Source organism: Mangifera indica, chromosome 3, assembly GCF_011075055.1.
Source record: "Mangifera indica cultivar Alphonso chromosome 3, CATAS_Mindica_2.1, whole genome shotgun sequence".
Classification (NCBI taxonomy): Eukaryota; Viridiplantae; Streptophyta; class Magnoliopsida; order Sapindales; family Anacardiaceae; genus Mangifera; species Mangifera indica.
The window spans coordinates 22,296,285-22,317,555 of record NC_058139.1 but is presented as its reverse complement, the minus strand read 5'-3'; the positions used below and the strand labels follow the sequence as shown (position 1 = coordinate 22,317,555).

The window sequence follows — 21,271 nt, the reverse complement described above, 5'->3', positions numbered from 1 at the left end:
TTGTATTAAAATTTTTAATTAGAAAATTTGACGAATAACTCGAGCTCGATCGAGTTTGATTAAGGCTGACTCGTTCGAACTGAGCTCAAACGGGCTTTGTTTGATTTCAGTCCTAATCGGATCAGTCAATTCGATTGGCTAAATGGTGAATGAATCTATAATTCGGTCTAGTTCATATATAAATATTGACTTGTTTGAAATTTGATAAACTTATTGAACCGAAAAAATTATTTAAAACCAATAATTTATAATTAGTTTTTTTAATCTATGTAATAAAGTGTTAATTGTTGAATTAATATATTTACAATTATGTTTTATATGTTTCCTATGTTTTATATCTCAAAAATATGATAAATGTTTGATAATATTTAATAAATATATAATAATTTGACAATAAATTAAACTGATTAACGGTTTGATTAAACTGATCAAACTGTGAATCAGTAAAATAAACGATTTGATCATCGATTTGATTTTAAAAACGTAAAAATAAAAACAAGCTTTATTTCGTGATGCTTGGATTCAAGTATTCAAAAACACATAAAAAATTTGAGCTTTAGTTTCAAATGTATAAATAATGTTGAAAATTTTTACTTTCCTATTGTATTTGCAATGAGCAATATGTGAAGGCAGGATATTTTCGGATCTGGATCGGATCCGAAAATATAAAGTTGAAAGTTTCAGATTCTGGATCGGATCATTAAAATATGTAAAAATTATAATATATATTTATTATATGACATAGAGTTCGTTTTAACCCATAAAATAAAACCATGAAATTACATTAGTACCCCCAAACTCCAACGGGCAACACCACCGTCAGCTTATACGATCTTTCTTTAGTATTTTAAAAAATTCACCTCTTCTCCTTTTCCCTCCTTCAAAGTTCTCTCTCTGTAACTTCGTCACAAACTATGCACCTCACGGAACCCTAGGCTTGACGGACTTGAACACAGTAACGGATTAAGAGAGGAACTAATTGGTGTCCGTAAGAGGAACTCTAAAATGCAGGATATTTTCGGATCGATTCGGCGATCACTGGTGTTTCGATCGACATCGGGAGAAGATGGAGGAGTAGGTATCGGTGGATTGGTTGAGAAGATAGGCTCGAGCATTCGTAAATCGAGAATCGGTTTGTTTGGTAAACCGTACTTACGGGCTCTTCCGCCTATTGTAAAAACCGAAGCGGCGCCTATCCGGTGGAGGAAAGGTGAGTTGATAGGGTGTGGCGCGTTTGGTCGGGTGTATATGGGGATGAATCTTGACTCTGGAGAGTTACTAGCTATTAAACAGGTGACCATATTGCTCTCTGGTTAAAGATGTTGCTGGATTTGGTTTTGAATTTGATTTTTTAATTGTCTTATTTGTTTTGGTGTAGGTGTTAATTGCTGCCAGCAGTGCTTCAAAAGAAAAAAACACAGGTGAACTTTCCATTTTTCTTTTTTCCGGTATAAAATTTGGCTAATTTGTTTAGGTTGTACAGATGGTGAATTTGGCATCAAATAGTTGGGCTTACGAATATTTAGAAAAAAAAAAAAAAAGGAATTTAGTAAACAATAATTTTCCTGGATTTTTTACTGATTGATGGTTTTTTTTTAACCTTTAAATCTTTAGGCACACATAAGGGAACTTGAGGAAGAAGTGGAGCTTTTGAAGAATCTTACACACCCAAACATTGTGGTAAGTATGATGTTGTCAGATTTTGTGAAATTGGTTTCAATTGCTTATTCTTTAATATTTCCCCCCTTAATCCTGTGTTTTAGAGATATTTGGGAACTGCCAGAGAGGATGATTCGTTGAATATACTGTTGGAATTTGTACCGGGTGGATCCATATCATCTCTATTGGGAAAATTCGGATCCTTCCCCGAGTCTGTAAGTACTAGTTATTGTTAGTTTTGAAAATTCAAAACATGGGAGTTTCTGAAATGTTGAGTTTACTTTGAAAAATGGTTTGCGTTACAGGTTATTAGAATGTATGCAAAACAATTATTATTAGGACTTGAATATCTTCACAAAAATGGAATAATGCATAGGGACATTAAGGTATTTTTCTTGTTCTTTCCTTAGAAGGAATCTCTATAACTCATTCTATATTTCTATTATACAATGCTCCAATGATGGGTGTGTTTCATTCAGGGGGCAAACACTCTTGTTGACAACAAGGGTTGCATTAAACTTGCTGACTTTGGTGCATCCAAGAAAGTGGTAGAGCTGGTATATATATATGTGTGTGTGTGTGTGTGTGTATGTATAGTCTATTACAAAAGAAATTTTGACGTGATTTTTTAATATATTTATAATGTGATCTATATGTTGGCACAGGCCACAATAAATGGTGCCAAGTCAATGAAGGGTACTCCATATTGGATGGCTCTTGAAGTTATTCTACAGACTGGACATAGCTTATAAGAAAGAAGTTATCTTCAAGTTTATAGATGTTTGAATCTATTTGTAGTTATCTTGACACCTATAAATTATAAGGTTTATTTATTTGCAACTGTTTTTCTTTTTCTAAGTTCTTGTTGGTTTATATTGACAGAACAGTTTTTATTTCATTGTGAGACATGACACACTAATTCCTACTATGGCCATTATATAATGTGTTTTCCAAACATAATGAAAACTAGAATATTTCAGAGTGATGAACATATCATTTATTGGTTTCTAACAGTGTCTTTCCAATTTTGGTGGTTGCGTAATGTAATTACAAGGTTGTATACTCAATTGTAAGTTGCAATGACATAAAATTTTTGTTGAAGCTTAAGAGATGATGTTTTTACTTCTAGGTATCACTCTGGGGAAGATGTCTTTATTGCTTCCTCTAACATTTTGGAGGTGGTTAAGATTATGGTATTTCTGGGTAGTTTGGTTGATAGCATTGATATTCTGGGGAGATAATTTTGTTATATTATGAAATATATGGAAGTGAATCATGCTTGAATATTTGAATAGTCTTGTGAGTTTTTCTGCATTGAACTACACTAAGATTTTGTCGGTTCAATTAAACGCAACTTAACCAAACATTAGTCCCAACTACAATGAGGTTGACTTTTTCTTTTCATTTCAGTTAAGAGTATTGTTGTTATGGGTTTTGGGAGGACTTAGTTTGAGTAGTTAAAGGTAAATCTCCACAAACTTTTTTGTCATAATATCTATGCATATCATCTTATGTAATGTTTGTGATAGATACCTGGGGGAAGAACTGCTGTCAACAAAATCTTCCCTGGCTATTCCATCTGCACTCGTTGAGATTTCCTGCAAGCCCTCCTCAGCAACAACGAAACCAGCAACGAAACAGAAGAAATAATTCAATCACAAATGATAATGAAAATATGTATTGTATTGAATAATCTTCCAATGAAGTTTACAAATCAATTCCTCAATACAATGACTATTTCCATTTGCTACTGCTAATCAATTACAATTCCAGCAACAAAAACAATCACAACAAATTACACAAAACTCAGTTGAGTCCCCATTGTGCATGCTCAGCTTCCAAGAGAACCACTCTCTCCCCTCCTTTCCTTAGTTGTTACACTTGCCTCCCTTTCTAGCACTTGCTCTGTTTTTTCAACTCTTTCCACAGCTACTTCTTTCTCTCCTTCCGCTGTTTTGCCACGTTTCATATTTTTAGTGGCTGGTTTTGCATTAGGATAGCAACCTCCCGATTTTGCATTTGAGTAATAGCCTTTTGATCCCTTTCTCCAATTGTTACAATTTTTCCCTTTTATACCCTCTCTTTTCCTACAGGAAATAAATATATGAGTCCTAACAGTTTGCTCACTTCACTTTCTCCAGTAACAATAAGGTAATATAACACTGATCTTAAGAGCTCATTATGTTAAAATTCCTTATTTTAGCTCTGCTGATATATGGAGTGTTGGATGTACTGTGATTGAGATGGCTACAGGAAAGCCTCCCTGGAGCCAACAGTATCAAGAGGTACATACATTGTACTACTTATTAAACCATGTCATATATATATATATATATATATATATATATATATATAACATGGTTTAATAAGTAGTACAATGTATACATATGCACACTATCTAACTAAAATGTATTAAAGTTCTCTTACTAGTTTGCAGATAAAGATATTGTGAATTTTAGGGTTTATTTACTTCACATTAATTCTGTATAAATCAACCATAATATATATACATATAAGGCAGTAACAGACTACTTAATCTAAGGGATTTGTTTCCTTCTTAAAGAAGGAAATTAATAACAAATCATCTAAAAATAGGAAACCTAAATATACACCATCATTAAAATATTAAGATTCCTAGAAAATAGTAACAATATCTCTAACAGTTATAATATCTCCAACACTCCCCTTCAAGCTAGGTTGTATATGTTTATCAGACCCAACTTGCTACATAAACCGTCAAATACAACTCTAGGAACTGACTTGGTGAGTATGTCTGCATTCTGTAATGATGAGGAGATATAGATAGGTTCAACTATCCCTCATTCTATTTCTTCCTTGATGAAATGCTTGTCAATTTCAATATATTTGGCTCAGTCATGTTGAACCGGGTTCTTGGCAATGCTTATTGCTGATTGGCTATCACTTAATAGCTTGATTGAACCATCTATAGAAACCTTTAACTCAACTAGCAATCGTTTTAGCCATATTCCTTCACAAATCCCTTGAGCCATGGCTCTAAACTCGGCCTCAGCACTACTTCTCGCCACAAAGAACTGCTTTTTACTCCTCCAAGTTGTTAAATTACCCCAAACATAAGTACACAACCCTGAGGTAGATCTTCTATCAGTTATAGATCCAACCCAATCTGCATCTGAGTATACTTCAACTCCTCTCGCTACATTCTTCTTGAAAAACAGTCCCTTACCAGGTGTCATTTTTAGGTATGTTCCTCAATAGGATTATTCATGTACTGACTTACAACACTCACCGAGAAGGCAATATCAGGTCTTTTATGAAAAAGATAGATCAACTTCCCTACAAGTCTTTGATACCTCCCCTTTTCAATAGAAGCATTGTCTTGAATTGACCCAAGTTTAGTAGTAGAGTCCATTGGTGTGTCGGCTGGTTTGCAGTCAAGCATGGCAGTGTCTTTCAGTAGGTCTAACACATACTTCCTTTATGAGACAGAAATTCCTATCTTTGACCTAGCTATCTCCATCCCAAGGAAGTACTTAAGGTTTCCTAGATCTTTGATCTCGAACTCTTTTGTAAGAACATTTTTAATTCTAGGTATTTCCTCTTTATCGTCCCCTGTAAGCACAATATCGTCCACATAAACTATTAATACTGCCATCTTACCAACCGAAGAATGTTTTATGAACATTGTGTGATCTGCTTGTCCTTGAGTGTACCCATGCTATTTTAGCACCTTAGAAAATCTCTCAAACCATGCTCTCGGAGATTGTTTGAGTCCATACAACGATCTCTTCAACCTGCACACCTTTCCTCTATTAGCAGCACTTTCAGTCCTTGGAGGAACCTCCATATACACCTCTTCTTCTAGATTGCCGTTCAAAAATGCATTCTTGACATCTAGTTGGTATAAAGGCCAGTCAAGATTTGCTACTAGAGATAATAGAACCCGAATAGAATTCAACTTTGCCACAGATGCGAAAGTTTCCAAATAGTTAACCCTTCAGCATGCATTTTTGGTTTTCACAATCTTGCTTTAAACCTCTCAATGCTGCCATCAACTTTGGTTTTCACAATGAAGACCCATTTGCAACCAACTGGCTTCTTTCCACTTGGCAAATCACATAGTTCCCAGGTTTGGTTATTCTCTAAGGCTTTCAATTCTTCTTCTACAACCTTCTTTCATTCAGTCACTGACAATGCTTCTTGCACACTATTGGGAATATGTATGTCTGAGATTTTTGTAATGAAGGACCTATACCTTTGAGACAGCCCATCATAACTGACATACTTGCTAACAGGACATAACGGCCTACTTCTGTAGTCTCTCACCCCTTTTCGAATTGCAATAGGCAAATCACCATCAGTTTGTGCATTTTCAGAACTTGTACTATTAGAAGAATCTTTATCTTCAACTTGTGTATGAGTTTCATGAGACTTGGACTCAGGTTCAGATGTTTGAAGTGGTATAGGTTGTGTCTGAACCTCTGTTTCCTTCTGTCTTCCCCGTCTCCTTTGATAAACAATTATGTTTTGATCATCAGCAGTAAATGTAGGTTTCTTAGGCTCACTAACAGAAGGGTTGTTATCTTGATCAGTCTGATTAGATTGAACAACACTAGGATGGTTTAACAAGTCTGATTTTGGCTAACTAGGTTGACTAGGAGGTTGTTTTAGACTAACACTAGAGCTGTCAAAAAATTCAATATCATAAAGAGTTAAAAACATATCATCCAAACTCTCAAGTGTTGAAGATGAAGTCAAGATAGGTCTCTCAGATCCTAAAAACTGATATTCACCTAAATTCTCCCCCTAAAGAGCAGTTTTATGAAAATATGGAGTTGTTTCAAAGAAAGTGACATCCAAGCTATGATAAAACTTGTTATTTTCAGGGCAAAAACACTTATAACCTTTGTGATGTGAAGAATAACCAAGAAATACACCTCGGACAGACCTCTTATCCAATTTACCTCTTGCGTGTTTGTGAAGATGGATAAAAACAGTACACCCAAATATTTTTTGTGGTAAATTAGATATGAGGCGACAGTGAGGATAAACTTCAAGAAGTTTTTGAGTTGGAGTGGAAAAATTCAAAACTTTGGAAGGAAGCCTATTTATTAGATAGGTTACTGTAAGAACAACATCACCTCAAAAACGTTTTGGTATGTTTGCAGAAAATAACAAAGATCGGGCAACTTCAAGAATATGTCTATTCTTTCGCTCAACAATTCTATTTTGTTGTGGGGTATCAACACATGAGCTTTGGTGAATGATACCCTCACTCAAAAGGTAATTGCTAAGAGTATAATTAAAGAATTCTTTGCCATTGTCAGTTCTTAAAATATGAATTTTTGAATCAAATTGGGTTTGAATCATGGTATTAAAGTTTTTGAAAATTTGAGAGACCTCAGATTTGTGTTTCATGAGAAATATCCAAGTGAGTCGAGTATGATCATCAATGAATGAAACAAACCATCGGGCATTAGTGATATTAGGAGTTTGTGATGGTCCCCAAACATCACTATGCACCATAGAGAATGGCTTGGTTGATTTATAAAACTGATTTGGAAAACTGGTGGAGAATGTTTAGAGAATTGACAAATATCACATTGGAAATCACTAGGATTTTTATTAATGAACAATGATGGAAACAACTTAGCAAGATACATAAAGTTTGGGTGGCCTAATCTATAGTGCCATAACATAACATTCTGACTTAGACTAGACACTTTAAGAGACTCATTTTTGCTAACACTGTTAACATAAGAACTACTACTCACTGCTGTTGATGTTTTATTTATTGGAGAGGGTTGAACTTCTAGAAAATAGAGTCCTGCACAACCTTTAGCACTACCAATCATCTTCCTCAAGTGCAAATCCTAAAAAACACAAGCGTTTGATCGAAAATCAACCGCACAATTCAAATCCTTAGTGAGTTTACTTACTAATAAGAGATTGTAGGTTAGCTTAGGCACATACAAGACCGAATTCAAAGTCAAATCAGTAGAAATAATTACGGAACAAATCCCCATTACTTTAGACAAGGATCCATCCGCTATTCGTACATGAGGACTATTGCTATAAGCTGAAAACTGATTGAAAAGTTTTCTATTACCAGTCATGTGATCCGATGCTTCGGAATCTACAATCCATGAATGAGATGTGCCTTGATTTGTAGCTAGTGCAATAAGAAAATTACCTTTTTGTGCAACCGTCCTTGAACATATTACCATTTGGCTAGGTTGTCCCTAAACAATGAGTTTCTGCAGTAATTCCAATTGTTCCTTGCTGAATGGTTCAGCCACAAAAGAGGATGATAGATTGGCCTTGCTGTCTCGTTCCTTGGCTGGTTTCCAATCTGTTGGTTTCCTATAAATTTTTCAGCACTTGTCCTTGATATGGCCAGGTTTTCGGTAGTGATCACACCATGGCCGGCCCCCTTTTCGTGCCTCCGGAGTACTGCGGGCTGCCAAAGCTGAAGCTTCACCTCCAGCTTCCTTTGGTTCTTTTGGTTCAACTATTAGCATCAAGGTCCTGTGACTCTTTCACCTCTGATTTCAGAAAATGCCTCTCGAAGATTAAGCAGTGGTTTAGTCCCAAAAATCCTACTCCTCACAGCATCAAGGTTTGGATTTAATCCCAAACAAAACTTGTACACCCTTTTTGTCTCAATAATCTTCTTATATTGTTGTGAATCCTCTGCAGTACTCCACTTGTATTTCTCAAATGCATCAAGTTGCTGCCAGTATCGTTGAAGATTATTGTAATAATCTGTCACCGAGAGATCACCCTACCTTAGATCATGCAACACACCTTCGATTGTTACAAGTTCAAGAGTGTTATCTTTGTGGGAGTAAGTTTCCTTTGCTGTCCCCCATACCTTTACAGCTGCTTCAAGTAGAAGAAAATTTTCTCCAATGTTAGACATCATGGAGTTGATCAGCCAAAACATTACCCGGCTATTCTCCTTCTTCTAAATTCGATATTCATCTTCCATTTCCTCCGGTTTGATGACTTCATTGGTGAGATAACCCTCTTTCTCTCTGCTGCAGATATACAAGAGCACCGATTGGGACCATTGAAGATAGTTTTGATCGTTGAGCTTGTATGAAGTAATAGACATGTAAGGAAGGTTTGGAGAATCTCCCCCATTGCTGCCAAGGACTTCTGTTTCAAGGCTAGATATCTCATCTGAGGTTGCATCAGAACTGGTAGGTTTGGAAGAAGTTGTCATGATGGATGGGAGAAGATATTGCCGGAAAAAGTAATAAGAGATGTATGTTTACTGCCGGAAAAACAGTATGAATTAGGGTTGAAGATTTCAGAAACAAAGCTCTGATACCATGTGAATTTTAGGGTTTATTCACTTCATATTAATTCTGTACAAATCAGCCCTAATATATATGCACATAAGGCAGTAACAGACTGCTTAATCTAAGGGATTTGTTTCCTTCTTAAAGAAGGAAATTAATAACAAATCATCTAAAAATAGGAAACCTAAATTTACACCATAATTAAAATATTAAGATCCCTAGAAAATAGTAACAATATCTCTAACAGCTACAATATCTCCAACAGATATGATGTTTCTTTCAGGTTGCTGCTCTGTTCCACATTGGAACAACTAAATCCCATTCACCCATTCCTGAACACCTCTCTCTTGAAGCAAAGGATTTTCTGTTAAAATGCTTGCAGAAGTACATTCTTTTCTTGTTCCTTTTTGTGCCACTTTTTCATATTCTGTTTGGCTTTGATTTTTTTTGGAACTAATATTGAAGGGCAAACATTAATTTTATCTGTAGCCCAAAATCTACAAATATGATGATCTGGTTTCAATGCTTCTTTGTATCAATTTGTGGTGGCAGGGAACCAGACTTCAGACCTACTGTATCAGACTTGCTGCAGGTAGTTGAAAATTGTAAACTCTTTTCCTCTTACAATATTCCGCAACAGAATATAGCTAGACATGTAAAATAATACAAAATTTGGCTTTTCAGTTGTATAATTATCTGCACCTAAACATTTGCAGCACCCATTCATCACTGGGACAAATCAGGAATCTCATCTTGTTTTCCGCAATTCAATCATGGTAAAAATAATCCAATAAGCTTTATCAATTTGAGACATCTTATTCTTTTGATCATTTTTTGTCAATCTTAGTATTGATTTTTTTTTCTGTCATCAGGAGTCTGGAAATTTGATGGCAACATCAGGAGTGAATCTTAGAAACTCGTAAGTGATTCATTTTCATGGATTTTAAACTTCCATGGCATCTTGATTCTTGGTTCTTTGTGAATCTTGATTCTGGGAACTTTACTGATGTTACAGCATGATAAGACAGTCAACCTGCTCAGGCTTGAAGGATATCTGCAAGATGGGTAGTGTGAGGTGCTCAACAGTTTATCCAGAGCATTTATCTGCTGGATCCAACTGGGGGGCAAACAATTTTGACGATGACATGTGTCAAATAGACAATAAAGATGATTTTGGGGTTAGGGCATCTGTAAAATTCAGGAGTCTGGAAATTTAATGGCAACATCAGGAGTGAATCTTAAAAGGAACTGTTTCGATTATTTAATCATTAAGGTAATACCATGTAGAGTTGGATTAACATAATATTGTGTAGGTTTGGATTTGTTCAAGTTATTTAAGCTTAAATTGCATACATTAAATTCGAGTCAAAGAAATTACTTATTTTCATAAAATAAGTTGAGTTCGAGTTAAATTAAATATCCAAATTCAAGTTGGTTTGGATTTAATCCAAAGATAAATTATTTTCGTATTGAATTTAAGTTTTAATTCATTAATTTCAAGCTAGTTTTTTTATATTCAAATTCATCTTAAATTAGATTTTATTTACAGTGAACTCAGTTTAAATTTAGTCTTAATATTTCTCAGCCAACTTCAGCAATAATATTTCCTTTCGCATTTTAGGAAGCAAGGTTCATTACATCCCCTCTTTATTTTTGTCCTTTCAAGAATTCTTAATGGGATATTAATTAAAATCGACAAAAAATTTTTCGCGTAAATCTTTTTGGGCAAACGTACAGTGGTTTCACTTTTATAGGCAAATTTACTTTTAATTCCAAAAATACCCTCTCTCAACTTATTGCGTCACTTTCAGCGATTTACGTTACACTCGACCGCCTAAAATTTTTTTAACAGATTTGATAATTTTTTATTCAAACTATCACTAATTCACATTCTAAGAATTAAAAAAATACTTAAAAATTGATAAATTTTTGTTTAGATTTCAAATATAGATAATAACAAAAAAATAACATAGATGTAAAGAATGATAAGTGCTAACTGATGTTGTAAGCGTAGGGTGCATACACGGTGCATACAAAGTGCGTGGGTGTGTGCAGAGTGTGTAAGTGTGTACAAGGTGTGTGGGTGCATACAGGGTGTTTGGGTGCATGCAGGGTGTGTACAAGGTGCATGGGTGCGTGCAAAGTGTGTGGGTGCGTGCAGAGTGTGTGGGTGCGTGTAGGGTGTGTAAAAAATATAAATATATATATTTAGATATTTAGAGCAATGCTATATGTACCCATTTTTTGTACACAATTCATGTACAAAGTGATATGTCATCATGTAATTAGGTGATTTTAAAATATGTGTCATCATATGATAAAGAAACATCCAATTACATAATAACATTTCATCTGTATACACAAATTGTGTACCAAAAATAGGTATACATAATTTTATTGATATATTGATATATATATAATATTTAAAAAATATAATAATATAATATATATTTAAAAATTATTATTTATATATATTATATTAAATATTATAATATATAAATAATAATTTTTAAATATATATTATATTATTATATATATTTATTATTATTTTTACATATTATATTATAATATATATATTTTTTTTTTTACGCACACATAAGTTGCTAAAAATCACGTAATAAGTCAGGGAGGGTATTTTTGAAATTAAAAGTAAGTTTGCTTATAAAAGTAAAATTATTGTACGTTTACCTAAAAAAGTTTACACGGAAAAAATTTTGACAATTTTAATTAATATCCCATTCTGAATATAGGAACAAAAAAACCTAATTAAAAGCATGATTTTTTATTTTTTTTTGCATAATTCGAAAAATACATTGACAATATAGATAGATATATAATTTTACTATGATAACAATGGTATAAATTCATAATGTGATTGAATAAATTTAAATTAAAGATAAAATAATACTAAATTATATTATTACACATTAATATTTGTACTTTTGTTTGTAGCCATCTGTAATAGAGGTGGATTTGAGTTAGTTTGAATTTAAACAGAGTTAGATCAAGCTTGATTTAGATATATAATATTCAGTTTGAATTTGAATTCATTCGATCAAATGTATAATATTCCCAAAGGGAAAAATAATGTTGTCGGAAGAGCAAATCAGCTCAAGCTGAGTTGTTGAGTTGAAGTTCTAGTTCCAGTTTAAATCGTTTGAATCAAATATGATTCAAACCTGGACCAGTTTAGCTCAAATTCACTCTTAATTAGCATATGTAATATGACTTGTGTTTTAATATCATATTTCTCTTTTTGATAAGTGTGTATTATATAAAAAGAAGAGGAGAAATAAAACAGAAAATATTATGTATATTTAATTTTAAATATGTAATTAAATATTTTTAATTAGGTTAAAATTGAATATATATAGCTCAATCAAGTAATGAAAATATCTTGGAATAACTTGAATAACGACAACCACAAAGTATATTTGATTCGAAACAATACATTCATAGAAAAGAGAAGGACAAAAAGGTAAAAAGGACAACTTTTTTATTATGAGGAGATCTATATAGGAGTTTTAGGAAGTTGCCACCGAAAGACTCCCAGTGTAAAATTCCTTTGCTCTTCTCATGCTCACCTTTGCACCTTTTCTATTCCTATTTTAACCCCAATATTTAAAGTATTCCCATTCATATCCTCTTCCAAGCATGCCTATTCTTCGTCTTTGTCTTCATCTTCATCTTCTTCAAGATCCAACATTTTCTCCTCTTCTGCTTCACGTTCTTCCTCCTCATCCAAGTACCCATTTTCAATCTCTTCCTCTTCAGAGTCAAAAAACGGTGTATAAAAAAATGACAGTCGAAGGCGGCCATGGCTTCTTTCAGCTTGAAAGAGAGAGCCTGTAGAGGCTGACTTCGTGGCTTTCACAATCAGCCGCCCATCTTCGCGGTGGGGCTTGACTTGAAGACGTTCTAATCCACTTATTGTTGTCAATGGAGGTGGAAAATTACGAGCACTCGCAGTCTTAGCACCCGTGGGAGAACAACAAGAAGAAGAAGAAGAAGACGACAATGAGTCCATGTCGTCTTCAATTAAATCAGTGCCAGTTTCACTACCTAAACTTTCCGTACACAGTTTCAAGCTCTTCTCACTAAGAGAAGACATGGAAAGCTTCTCTTGAGGATGGACATATGCTGTGTTTTCTTTGTCTATATTTTCTCTGGAGCCATTGGAGATAGCTTGGAGGAAGCTCCAGCGTCCCAAATCAGATTTGAAGGTAAATTCAAGAGCTTTTGGTGAACATGGCCTGAACCTTAGTGTTGTTCTTGGCTCGAGTACTACTTGAGACTCTAGATCTGGCAGCAAACCTTGGCACACAATTGTTGCCATGAGAGACTCTAGACAGACACGATAAGATCAGTAAAATTCAGAGACAAAAGGATGCATATGCATGGAGACAGAGGGAAAACGGAGGAGTTTTAGAGTTTTAGAGAGTGATGAAAAGTCTGTTATAGAGGAGAGAAAGAGGATAGAGGGAAGAAGCGATTGGACATGAAGGACTTGAGAAGGGTTGGGTGTAAATTTGTAGTGCCCATAAGTCCCTGAAGAAGGTGTAAGATATATAGACACTATGACTAACCAGTGTTTTTAAATTGGAATTTCAGTTTGGTAATTCGGTTTGGGGTTTAGCTTGAATCTCTTTTCAATAATACTATTCATTTTATCAAAAATTGGCAGCTCTAGACCAATGGGTGGAAAAATTCCTCCAAAAATTACCAGCTTTGCTATTCCCTTTCCCTTTCCCTTTCCTTTTCCTTCCAAAATTAAGGCAACAAAAGGCCAGGGAACAAAACACTCTCCCGTATTTTTCTTGATACTTAGACAGTGATTGCTCTCTTTCTTCTCACCGTCATGCTATATAAAAACAAAACCATGATGCCCAATTTGATCTATGATTCCGTCAAAGCCTATCTACTAATTGAATTGAAAAGGAATAACAAGATTGCAACATAAACCAGCAACTTCGAAATTTGTGTACGAGGTAAAGTTCACATGTGCGGACACCATCGCGCGGACCAAAAAGTAATATAATGTATATTTATTTTGAGTATATAAATAAATACATATTTATATATATCATTAGATATTATTTTATTTTTAATTCAAAATCATACAATCACATGATAACACATATTAAGTATATACTTATTTCTGTATTCAAAGTACGTACATATAGTTTTATTGATTGTCAAATAATCAATCCAACAAAATGTGTACACATAATTTCAAAGAGAAATTCAATGTATTTTCATTTCAATCAACACATATGGGTGGATTCGATCCAAGTATACGTAAACTTCATATTACCAATTATTAGGGCTATAGGAATATTTTCAAAATTAATAAAACTATGTGTATATACTTTTGAGTTCATAAATAATGTCTCATCATATAATTGAATGGTTTTTAATTAATAATAAAATAATACCCAATCATATGATGACACATAATTTATGTATTTAAAAAATAATATTTATACCTCACAATATTGTTCACAATTCAATCTGACAAGAATGTTATCATAATATATTAAAACCTCGGAGACAATGACAATTAATTGCAGTTATATTATTATATTTACATAAAATAACATAAATATATTTTAATTGTTAAAAATAATGATTAACTTTAATAAATAAGTGAGAAAATTACTTTTTTAAATTTAGAGGGTGAGAATAATCATTTTATCAAACCTTGGGTTTGAAATGGTGATTGGGCTATAAGAAAAACTAGCAAGAAACACATTGAAGATTAAAAATTTGCCAAATATATGTACTAAAACAAAATATATAAATATACATCAAATCATTCATTTTTGTGTTTTGTAAAAGTAAAATATACATCAAGCAAAGTATCGTAATATTATTTGCTCATACCATATAAAAAAGATTCTTGTGTAAGCTTTCACTCTGCATTGTTTCAATCGTCAGAGTCTTCTACTTCAGTTTGGACCAATAAAAAATTAGATATATTTTTAAAGCATTAAATGGAATACATTAAAAAAATTGCACACCATTGAATCTCTTTTATCATGTTACAAAATACTACTTTGCTTATATGGAAATGATATTATGGGAGATTATATAATATTAAAGCTCGATATTGTATTTATTATTCATATTTTACTTCCTTAGGTTTTCTATGATAGTTTTTAGTTTCCAATTTAACTAATAGCCTTGTGTTTTTTTAGATGATTAAGAAGGATTAAGGTGGAGCTTAGGCATATGTTTCAACTCAAAGATAGGGTTGTATTTAAGCCGAATTTATTCAAATTCGAAAACGAGTTTAGTTTGAGTGAGTTCAAAATGAACTCCGCTCAAACAAATTTAAGTTTGAGTTTGAGCTTAAAAGTTACATATTTTCGAACTCAAAGGATGTTTAGCTCACTAAGCTAACGAGAGCCTAAAAAAATCAATATAAACTGATTAAAATGATATCGTTTTGATCAATATATATATAAAAAAAGATGTCGTTTTAATCGTTTTTTACTCGGCTACAAATCAAGTTTATCTCAAAACTCGGCTCAACTCCCATCAAATGAGTTGAACTTAAAACAACTTTGAAATGAACTTGAGCTCAGCTCTTATCAAGCCAAATCAAGTACGAGTTTGACTCAACTTGAATTTAACTCTACTCAAAGAAAGAAATGCTTTCAATGGCACTAATATGATTGATGTTATGCCTTATAATGTATTCTTTTATTGAGTATTATATCAACAACAACATATTTTATTTGATTAAAAATCTTACTATATAAATATATTATTCTTTTATATGAGTGATATAATAGTTTATTAACAAATACAATTATTGTAATGAGAGATTGAAAAATATTGAAATAATATTGCATCTAATGGACACACAGTTCTGTTTTGGATAAATCATACAAGAGAATAATATATTTATATAAACAACTTTTTATTTGAATAAAATCAGATTATTCGAATAATATATTTCCCGTAATATTCTTCCTATATAAGCAAATTAATTATACGGCAAAAGGGATTAATGGAACCTCTATAATTTCTCACTTTCCATTTTTTTTTATGTATTCCGTTTAATGTTTTTAAAATATATCTAACTTTTAATCGATTTGAATTGAAGTAAGAGACTTTAACGATTGGAATGATGTGAGAAGAAAGCTTATATACGGTTCCTTTTGTCTATTGTATGAACAAAAAATATTATGATACTTTGCTTTTATGTGTTTATTAACTTCATAAAGATTATATGTTTTTATTTGGTTTTAGTGCATATATTTTGCAAATTTCAACCTTCAATATCTTGGTTACTTGTTTTTCGTATGGCCAAATGATTTCTACCCACCTAAGTTTTGATAAAATTTTTGCTATTTAAGTCCAAAAGACCCATTTTTCCATCCATAGTTTTAATAATAAAAAAGTTTTTATTTCATTTTATCAAAATATTATAATAGAGTGTAATGAATTGTCATCTTATTCCTGAAATTTAAAATTTTACAATATCACTTATATTGGACTGAACTGTAAATAATACTATGAGGGTGTAAATATAATTTTAAAATTTATTAGGGGCAAATGATAATTTGTTGGGATTTATAGCTCAAAATAGAGAAGAATGCAGCAGAACATGCAATTAAAAACTTTAAACACATAAGATTCAACCATAAATTCGTAGCTTGTTTATAAGATTTGCTTATAAATGTTATATTGCAAACATGGTATTGAATACACAAAGGGTGTTTTCAAGAAACTTACCAATATTTGATGACTCATTTGTCTTTTTTCGGGTTATTGGAATGCACCAATCTTCATTCTCAATCTAAACATAGGATTAAACTTCGGTATCCATATAAAACACGAATTGTTGGAGGCTCAAACATGCATAAGATATATGTTAAAATGTTTGTGCACGGACAAAGAATATAGATGAGCGGACATGTGCTTATTTGGTTGTGCAAAAAATACTGAACGTTTGAAATCTTGTATCCTCTTAACATTGCACGGGTGTGTATCATGGTGCATGACCGTGCACCTAATCCCTATTTTATCTTGTATAATATGTAATTATCTAGATTTAGAGATTAGATAAGATCTATAGATTATTATCAACCCGAGATAAGATATGCTTGTGCATTGACAATGCACAATTGTGCATATTCTTGGTAAAATCCAAAATCAAATTTATCCTTATCCAATTGAAAAAGGTTAACTATCTACAATTTCATCCATATATTACCTATTTACCCATCTTATTTATTGTATAATTAATTTGTGAAATTCTTTAAAGGTGTAATTGTCATTTTCCTAACTATAAAATAATATATTAAAATTTTGAAAAAAATTTCAAGGGCACCTAAATTTTTTTATTTTTCAAACCCCTTGAAAGATTCATTCACACGCCTAACATTTTAAAAGATTATAATTCACCACCAAACATAAAATTATATACCATTGACAACCCTATATGAAAAAAAACAATCACTTAAATTGGAAACTAAAAAATAGTTATCTTAAACTGTGTATGCAAAATCTGAATATTAAATGCAATATCTAGCACTATTATTATAAAATTCTCATAGTATATACTTTCCATATAAGTAGAACTACTTTATATTACTCACTCTTAATTTTTTTTCTTATGCATTTTGTTTAATGCTTTTAAGTTGTAACTTTTGTTTAATCTAGATTGAAGTAGGAGGCTCTGACGATTGGAATGACGCAAGTCAAAAGCTTATACATCGATCCTTTTTATATGGTATGAACAAACAATATTATGATACTTTGCTTTTATTTGTTTATTAAATTCATGCAAATTATATACTATTACCATCGATTTTACTTTTAAAGAACACAAATAAGTTAGATGATTGGTTTTTCTACATATATTTTGCAAATTTCAATCTTTAATATTTTTTTGTTAGTTTTTCTTATGGCCAAATGACTGTTTCCTAACCAATGTCTGATAAAATGTTGATTCTCACTTTTTAAATTTGAAAAAACAGTTATATAACTTATTTGTCAAAACTAATAGTTAATTTTAATAGTTAAAGAATATTTATGTTATTTTATCCAAATATTATAATAAGTGTGTAATTATTTTTTATTTTGTTTATAAGATTTGAGATATTACAATAATCATTCTTCTCGAATTGATTTGTGAACAAGTATTGTAGGGGTGCAATGTCATTTTTAGAACTATCAAGGGATATGTTATAATATGATATTTACACCGTTTTTTTTTTTCTAGTATTATGTCTAGTTTTTTTAGGGTATGAATGTTATTTTTGAAACTATCAGAGGATATATTAAAGTTCTATAAAAGGTTAAAAAAACACTCCCAAACCTTTTTCAAATTAAAAAGCCCTAAAAGTTTCACTGGCACCTTAATATTTTCAAAATTATGTTTATCCAAAACATGTAATTATACATAAATACTTGTATTAGTAATTTTTTGATTATTTTTTATTGAAAGTAATGTAAATTAGGAATACAAAATTAATTAATAAATTTTGGGAGGCAAAGTGTTATTTAGTAGGAAGATTTTTTTTGCCTTTTAAACAATTTTATAGAAATTTAACATATTTTTAACAAATTTAATGTATGGGCAGAAAAATGACTTTTTTAAACTTAAAAGGTAAGAATTGTTAATTTATCAAACTTTGGGTGGTACATATGATTTGAGCTCTTATTGTAGTGCTTGTTGTCCACGTAATAGTAAAATCAGAAACTTAAAACTATTATGTAAAATCCTAGTATATAAAATCTGATAATAAATACAATATCTAGCACTAATATTATATAATTTCCATAATATTTTTTTCCATATAAGCAAATTAGTGATATAATAAAAAGATTCAATGGAATGTCTTTAAATGACTCATTTTTTATTATTTTTAATGTATTCTGTTAAATACCTTTAATTTTTTATCGATCTGAATTAAAGTAGGAGACTTTGACGATTGGAACGATGCAAGCTAAAAGCTTACACGTGGATCATTTTTATATGGTATGAACGAATAATTTTTCAATACTTTGCTTTTATTTGTTTATTAAATTCATATAAATCATATACTATTATCGAATAATTTTACTTTTAGAGAACACATAAATTATCATTGAAGTTTTTATTGGATGGGATTTTATATATTTGTTTTAGTGCATATATTTTGCAAAATTCAATCTTTTTATATGCTTCCTGCTATTTTTCTTTATGGCCAAATGACTATTTTCCACCCAATGTTTGATAAAATGATAATTCTCACCTTTAAATTAAAAAAAAAACAATTATCTCACTAATTTGTCAGAATTAATAGTTAGTTTTGATATTTAAAAAAGTATTTATATCATTTTGTCCAAATATTATAATAGAGATATAAGCAATTGTTATTTTGTCTCTCAGATTTAAAATATTATAATAACACTCATACCGAATTGAAATATAAACAATATTATAGAGATGTAAATGTCATTTTTAAAAGAATCAAGGGAAATATTATAATAAAATATTTAGACACTTACTTTTGTGTGTTTTGTTTTGTTATTTGTGGTGTGAATGTCATTTCTAAAAACTATTAAGGGATATATTAAATTTTAAAATACCTCCAATTTTTTTTAAATTTTCAGAAAACCCCTAAAAATTTCATTGACACCCCTGATATCTTTAAAAATGATAGTTTACCCAACACATATGATTATACATAATTAACACTCACATTTATACTTGTATGTGTATATTTTTTAATAATTTTTTATTAAAATTAATGTAAATTAGGGATACAAAAATTATATAATAAAATTTTGGATGTAAAGTGTTATTTAACTTGGCGGTTTTTTTTGTTTTTTTAACGATATTATAAAAATTTAACCTTTTTTTATCAAATTTAATGTACAGGTGGAAAAATAACTTTTTCAAACTTAAAAGATAAGAATTTATCATTTCATCAAACCTCTTCTAATAGTGTTTGTGTCAACATATATCTGATTATATTTTACACTTTGATATTTATATTTATTTTAATATCATTTCTCATCCATTATTAATTTACGCATGTATGTATCGAACTATCACCTTTTTATATGGAATAAACATAACTTCACCTTTATTAACATTTAATTAGGGCTAACTTCTAATATTGAGCTTGTTCAATTCGAATAATGTAATATTTATAAGTATGTCTCAAGGGTAATTATGTCATTTCATATGTATTTAAAGTTACAAATAAAAGTGGCATAAGCTATGTAATTGATTTAAGTATAAAATAAGATTTTTAAACTAATAAATGATTGTGTATAAAAGGTGCACGTTTGTTCATTTGATACCAAGTCAAAGAACTAGTATGAAATGAACAGTAAGATTGGATTTGATCGGATTAACCTAAAGAAGACTTATCTTAAGATTGGTTTAAATTTAAAAGAGTTAATTACAAATAAATAAACTAAACCCAAAACAATTTTTTTTTAAATTTAATTCAAATTGACTCAAATTTGAATGTTTATATTAGTTTAAACTTGACTCGTTTTTATAAAACGAGTCAAATCTTTAACTCAAACTTAACGCATTCATTTTAAATTTGAATTCGAATCTTCGGCTCATCTGGACTCATTCCATTTAAATTTGAATTTTGAGTTTGGATAACTTTGACTAAATTCAACCTTAACTACTAAGAAATTAGTTAAAATAAAATAAAACAATGTCCTAGAAATATAAATGTTGCCCACAAGTTATGCGTACATGGATGAGTGACAAGTGTCACATGTATAGGCTATTTATTCAACTTTTTAAATAAGATATGTTAAAATTTTAATATATTTTACAAAAAAGTATTAATTTGATACATCTACGTCGAGGTATGTCTGAATTGAGTTAGTTTAAATTTGAGAACTAATTCAGATTAATTTAACTTAATTTAAATTTATTTAGATTAAACTTGAGTTAACAAAATCAATTTGAGTTAAAAAATTCATATTTTAAACTAAGTCAAATCGAGTTAAAGAGAGTTCAGTCTAATTCAACTTATGAATTGGATAAATAATTTCAATTGATTCGAATTTGATTTATAATTCGATTCAAATTATATATTATCAAAATAATATCATTTTATTAATAAGTCGTAACTTAAGTTATGATTTATAAACTCGAGTTAAACTTTAAATTTATTAATCGAATTGAACCAAAATTACCATTTACTTTAACTTGAAAAACTCGAATCAAATTTTAACTATTTCATTTTTTCAACCAAGCTAAACTTTCATCACGGAGCACACGGGCTTAGCTCGGTTGGTCTCCCCCCTAAATTATTATTATTTTAATTATATGTAATCATTTATGAGTAAAATTT

The 21,271-nt window shown here is 30.9% G+C and overlaps 2 protein-coding genes across 2 annotated transcripts; one reads left to right on the top strand and one right to left on the bottom strand.

The window, feature by feature from the left end:
• The first annotated feature begins 811 nt into the window (after positions 1–811).
• On the top strand, positions 812–10,253 carry LOC123210749 (mitogen-activated protein kinase kinase kinase NPK1-like). The gene is made up of 13 exons (XM_044629222.1): positions 812–1,312; positions 1,396–1,421; positions 1,615–1,680; positions 1,764–1,874; positions 1,965–2,045; positions 2,139–2,216; positions 2,325–2,407; positions 3,863–3,944; positions 9,229–9,329; positions 9,498–9,537; positions 9,662–9,721; positions 9,818–9,864; positions 9,961–10,253. The coding sequence occupies exons 1-13, from the start codon at positions 1,006–1,008 to the stop codon at positions 10,160–10,162; spliced, it is 1,284 nt and encodes a 427-aa protein (XP_044485157.1). The 5' UTR covers positions 812–1,005; the 3' UTR covers positions 10,163–10,253.
• Positions 10,254–12,320: 2,067 nt separating this feature from the next.
• LOC123212523 (protein FANTASTIC FOUR 3-like) lies at positions 12,321–13,554 on the bottom strand. The gene has a single exon (XM_044631690.1). The coding sequence runs from the start codon at positions 13,279–13,281 to the stop codon at positions 12,604–12,606; it is 678 nt and encodes a 225-aa protein (XP_044487625.1). The 5' UTR covers positions 13,282–13,554; the 3' UTR covers positions 12,321–12,603.
• Positions 13,555–21,271: the final 7,717 nt, after the last annotated feature.

Excerpts from the sequence above, each read along its gene's own strand:
- LOC123210749 (XM_044629222.1), top strand. The coding sequence starts at position 1,006 with ATGCAGGATATTTTCGGATCGATTCGGCGATCACTGGTGTTTCGATCG. Across the intron at positions 1,681-1,763 it reads TTACACACCCAAACATTGTG|AGATATTTGGGAACTGCCAG; the intron begins GTAAGTATGATG and ends CCTGTGTTTTAG. Across the intron at positions 9,865-9,960 it reads GGAGTGAATCTTAGAAACTC|CATGATAAGACAGTCAACCT; the intron begins GTAAGTGATTCA and ends CTGATGTTACAG.
- LOC123212523 (XM_044631690.1), bottom strand. The coding sequence starts at position 13,281 with ATGGCAACAATTGTGTGCCAAGGTTTGCTGCCAGATCTAGAGTCTCAA.